At 41.9% G+C, this 5,451-nt stretch overlaps 1 protein-coding gene across 1 annotated transcript in view; it reads left to right on the top strand.

The window, feature by feature from the left end:
- The window catches only part of LOC101862432 (phosphonopyruvate decarboxylase), a 32,768-nt gene that overhangs the window by 17,043 nt on the left and 10,274 nt on the right, over positions 1-5,451 (top strand). The window contains exons 3-4 of the mRNA XM_013086011.2: positions 3,247-3,415; positions 4,258-4,388. Coding sequence (XP_012941465.2) covers positions 3,247-3,415; positions 4,258-4,388 — 300 coding nt within the window. The remainder of the gene's footprint in view (positions 1-3,246; positions 3,416-4,257; positions 4,389-5,451) is intronic.

Below are 5,451 nucleotides of genomic sequence, written 5' to 3'. Positions count from 1 at the left end.
TTGGTCAGTATAATATAAATATATTACTACAGCACACAAGATTGGTCAGTATAATATATATATTATTACACCGCACAAGCTTGGTCAGTATAATATAAATATATTACTACAGCACACAAGATTGGTCAGTATAATATAAATATATTACTACAGCACACAAGATTGGTCCTGAAGAAATAGTTAAATGCCCGCCTCAGGTGTTATGAGTTTTTAAATTGATTGATCTTTCAATTGAATGTAGGTTTTGTTTGTGTTGACATAAGATGTAAAGAGACTAGAAGTGGACAGTATGACATGTTTACCTGTTGAAATGTTGACAGCTAATTTTATGGAGTAAAAAAAAAAAATTGTCCCTATTTTGAATTAATTTTGTAACTGTTGACTAAAGCGTGCTGGGAAGCAGTATTAGTTAAAGTAGTATGTGAATTAAGGTCCTTTAGTGCTGCTTGAAAGGACTGAATTAGAAATGAAGTCTGAGTGGTTGGCAGGTGCTCTGGTGTGGCTTAGTCCTTCTTTCCTGTCAAACATCTGTTCGTTTTTTCTTCCTTCTTCCTTGTTTTCTTTGAATGTTAGTCTCTAGTACCACTACTCACCTTTGATTGGTACTTGAATTAAAATGGCCTATTTATGTTGCAAGTGCCCTAAAACTCTACTAAAAAAGAAGAAATGAAGTTACTTGAGGTGTTTTGAGAACTGCACCAGGCTTTGTGTATTTTGAAACAGCCAGCGAGAAAGTTTGTAAATCTAATCAAACTGCTGTTTACACAACCGGCTTTCAATGTTTACTTAAGGTTTATGATCCAAACAGACGGACACCACCACCCCCCCCTCCCACCCTCCAGGGCAGTGATACTGACTGAAGTTTCTTTAGGCCATTCACAAAGGGGGGATATTAACATGTTCTTATGCACAGTAGAATTGTAAATGGGCTGATTTATCAATGTCATGCTCCTACTGTGCAGGAACAACGTTGAGGGAACTGCTGCTTTTTCTTTCCTCATCCTTACTATGGTCATTTTTCCTCTACTTTTGTATGTTTGTCACTCTCTTGTGAACTGCTATTTCCGGGGTGCCTTGATAGTCGAAGCAGACTTTGTGCTGTTGAGTTGAGTCTAGAGAGGTGAGCAGAGTAAGCCCGATTCCGTGTTTGGACTTTTCTTGTTGACATCCACCCCTTGGCGCTCTTATGACCATATGCAGTTGCAAGCGCCGTAAAACGTTACTAAAACCAAGACTAAGACAGACGGGGTGCACTGTTAGTTCTGTTTGTATCATGCTGGAATCTATGGAGCAGATGGCCATTGTTCAAATTCCAGGCTGAGTGTTGTTGAACTCAGGTGGTTATGTGGAGTTTTCAAGGCTCTCATTCCATTTCAGCTAAAGGTCTTATGGGAGACGGACATTAAATTTGGAGGTGCTGCCTCTTAACTTAACATTTTACAGTACCGTTGGCGACTTGCCGGGCCGTAGTATGCCCTCACTACCGCTGGTGACTTTTGTTGCTGAAGCAAGCAGGCACACTAAACATAATTAAACAACGAATGAATACACTGCACTGAAGTAAAAACCAAAGGAAGTCACTCTATATGATAGCTGAATGGTTTTAAAGCGTGTTTCTTGGGCTGTCGAGGTTATTTTTTTTAATTAAAAAGAATTCTACCACAGCTTCAGTATTCTAAACTGGTGTGGTACTGGAGGGTTTTTCTCTATATGAGCCTGCGGTACTGTAAGTGTTTAATAAGCGAGTAGTGTTGAAGTTGATAGGGGCGTTAAACCTCTACACTTACTTCTTTACTTGAACAGAAGACAGTCCTCAGAAGAGATGAATGGGCCAGATAAGATAGCTTCTTGAATGAAGCAGATTGCTAACCCCTGGGTCATGCTCTCTAACCATGTCTTAATGGCTGGCGCTCTGGTGTGGTTTGCTGCTTCTTTTTTTTTTTTCCAAAAGTCTATTATTCTTATCTCCTCTCCTCCTTCTTTTCTTTATATCTTATTTTCTTGTAACACCTCTAATCTTCAGCACTTTTATATATTTGATCTATTTATGTTGCAAGTGTTGTAGAACTTACACTAAAACTAAAACTATTTCTCAAGATACTAAAGTAAAGAGGTTTCTTTTATTCATCCTCTTCTGAAATTTGGCTTCTAATTACATTCACATGTATTATGGCATACAAATGAGATGCAAAATTACATTAATTAATACATTAATTAAGAGTCACATTTCATCAAAGAAACTGTTGCCTTTCTTTACCGTGCTGTCACCTTTACATTTATTATAACATTGGTTTGCAAGTATTGCCGTAGGACACACACCAGTAACAACCCACGTAATAGCCGTTTGAACCTGCCATATCTTATTATTTTCATTTGAAATGAGTTCGCTCGACTAGTGGGTCTAGCCAACATTCCATTGATGATTTCAAAACTAGACTTTTTGTTATGGTTAGGCACAATGCCGTCCCATGAAGAAGACGTGAGTTCGTTTCTTGTGTGGGAGAGAATTTTTCCTTGTGTGTCCACGTCCCTTCTGCTGGGATGTTGGATCCTTGTCAGCCCGGGCTGCCCTTGACAGGGTCAAGGTCAAAGCAGCCTGCCCCCCCTTAATGATTTTAATCTGTCGAACCTGCTCTAACGGCTACCTGTGTAAGATTCGTCTACCTGTACAAATAGCCACTTTCCATTTCCTCCCGTGTGTATATTTTACATCATAATAACACTTTGTCTTAAACTATTTCAACTAGTAAAACCCTGGCATAGCGTACACATCGTAAAACAATATTGTCAGCTGTAACGTTCACTTTCTGAAGCCCAAATCCTCATTTTAGCATTTTAATTTTTTTGGTCTTAAATACACCTCAATTAAAACATTCAAAGTCTTAGGTCCGTAGAGAGTACGTTACACCAAAGTTTGGTGGCATTGGTTGTCTAGTGGTCAGGCTATCGAAACCATAATTGTGAGACTATGGGTGCGGGGGTTTGAGCCTCAGCTCACTCAGACGTTGTGTCCTTGGGAAAGGCACTTTACACGAATTTCCCATTTGACTCAGTCCTTTCGGAGATGGATATTTAACTCAGAGGTCCCGCCTCTTAAACAACCTAATAATATTGTTGGTAGCATCATTAAATCTATTCATGTACTATTTTTATTTTCACACCAAAGTTTTACTGTTTAAAATAAAAAAGAGGAAGAAGAAAGATCGTCATGATGTGAGCCACGCTCCCCCCCCCCCCTCTTTACAGGCTCATCACAGCGAGGGTCCGGGTGGTCGACGACAGCAGCACAAGTCCTTCAGCTCCTCGGCCTGTCGCCTCTCCTCCGGTCAGTGCCTGGACCCGGCCAAGTTCTACCAGTCTGTGCGGGACTCAGGGGTTCACTTTTTCTGTGGGGTGCCGGACTCCCTGCTCAAAGGTGGGTCAGTGGGTTGTCGGCGGGTGCTCTGATGTGGTTTGCTCCTTCTTTCCTATCAAGCATCTATCTATCGTCCTTATCTCTCCTCCCTCTTTTTCGTGTTTGTTACTCTCTTGTAACACCTCTAAACTTCGGCACTTATATGACCTTATTGTGTTGCAGGTGCCGTAAAACACTAACTAAGAAAAAAAACATGGAGCGACGCCCGTAACTGTAAGGTGTAAATATGTGTCACGACGCGGTGGAAGCTAAAGTTGCGTTATTTCCTTAGCTCGAGAGTCTGTGGAAACTGAAAATTTACATCTTTTATGCCTTTAATCAATGCTTTTCAGTAAAATCCACATAGAAATGTGTTCTTTAATGTGCATGAAAGGCGTTGAACCCCCTCCCCCCCAAAAAAAAATTCGATAAAAATGGCAAAATCTGCAGTAAAATGCCAGTTTCTTCACTTTTATTATTTTGAAGAGCCCCTGATTTCACCATGCTGCCTCACATATGTGGTTAGTTTTGTAGCAAGTCCCCGAACATTTCAGTTAGTAGAAGTTTGCCTATTGCACGTGGTGTGTGCAAATAGATTGGACACACTTTCAGGAAGTCAAGCAACTGCATAACAAGGAAAGTGTTAGATTGGAACCCACAGGGTAAAAGATCAAGGGGAAAACCACGTGGAACCTGGAGAAGAGTCACGGAAATTGATGTACAGAAAAGTGGGAAGACGTGGAGTGACATTGAGCGACTCGCCCAGGATAGGGAAAGGTGGAAAGTGTTTGTCCGTGGCCTATATCCTGATGCAGGGTGAGAAAGGCAATGATGATGAGGTGGTGTGTGTGGTTTTTCCCCAGATTTCTGTGCCTACGTGACCAGCAACTCCACGGAGAAGGACCACATCATCACAGCCAACGAGGGCGCTGCTGTCGCTCTGGCCAGCGGATACCACCTGGCAACTGGGAAACCTGCCATGGTCTATCTGCAGGTAGGGGGCAGATGTTGTTGTGTCTACCTGAAGGTAGGGGTGGTGGTTGTTGTGTGTCTATCTGCAGGTCGGGGTGGTGGTTGTGTCTACCTGAAGGTAGGTACGGTGGTCTATCTGCAGGTAGGTATGGATGTTGTGTGTCTATCTGCAGGTACGGGGAGGTTGTTGTGTGTCTATCTGCAGGTAGCGGTTGTTGTGTGTCTATCTGCAGGTAGGTACGATGGTCTATCTACAGGTAGGTATGGATGTTGTGTGTCTATCTGCAGGTACGGGGCGGTTGTTGTGTGTCTATCTGCAGGTAGGTACGGTGGTCTATCTGTAGGTAGGTATGGATGTTGTGTGTCTATCTGGAGGTAGGGGGCTGTCGTCGTGTGTCTTTGCAGGTGACTGATTGTTGTTGTTTTTTTTGTTTTTTAAAAATATGTTTCCTTAATGGGCCTGGTGGACCCCACGAAGAAATCTTCGAGCGAGAGCGAGGCTCTTTTTCGGCTCCGTTGTCATTATACTTAGAGGCACCTCCACTCGTCCAAATTAACTCCCTTCGAATTACTCAAAGTGGCAAAGTGGGTGGTTGGCGGGTGCTCTGGTGTGGTTTGCTCCTTCTTTCCTATCAAACATCTGTCGTCCTTATTTCTCATCCTTCTTTTTTGTGTATGTTACTTTCTTGTAACATGTAATCTATTCTTCGACACGTATATGACCTTATTGTGTTGCAAGTGCCGTAAAACTTTTACTAAACTAAAAACCTCCACTCCTCCAAATTAACTCAACTCGAGTTGCTCAAAAACTAAACAAAAACACACACAACAAAAACACACCCAACAAAAACACACCCAACAAAAACACCCCCAACAAAAACACACCCAACAACAACACACACAACAAAAACCCCCATTTGTATGACATATTCGTGTTGCAGGCACTGTAAAACTCTTTACCAAAACTAAACGAAAACACACACAAAAAAACCCCTTCAATGTGTATGACCTTTTCGTGGTGCATTTCGTGTCGCAAGCACTGTAAAACTCTTTACCAAAATGAAACAAAAAAACACACACACACA

The sequence above is a fragment of the Aplysia californica genome, unplaced genomic scaffold (genome assembly GCF_000002075.1).
Source record: "Aplysia californica isolate F4 #8 unplaced genomic scaffold, AplCal3.0 scaffold00427, whole genome shotgun sequence".
Taxonomy (NCBI): Eukaryota; Metazoa; Mollusca; class Gastropoda; order Aplysiida; family Aplysiidae; genus Aplysia; species Aplysia californica.
Note: the sequence above shows the minus strand (reverse complement) of the source record. Positions and strands in the feature narration are given on the sequence as shown.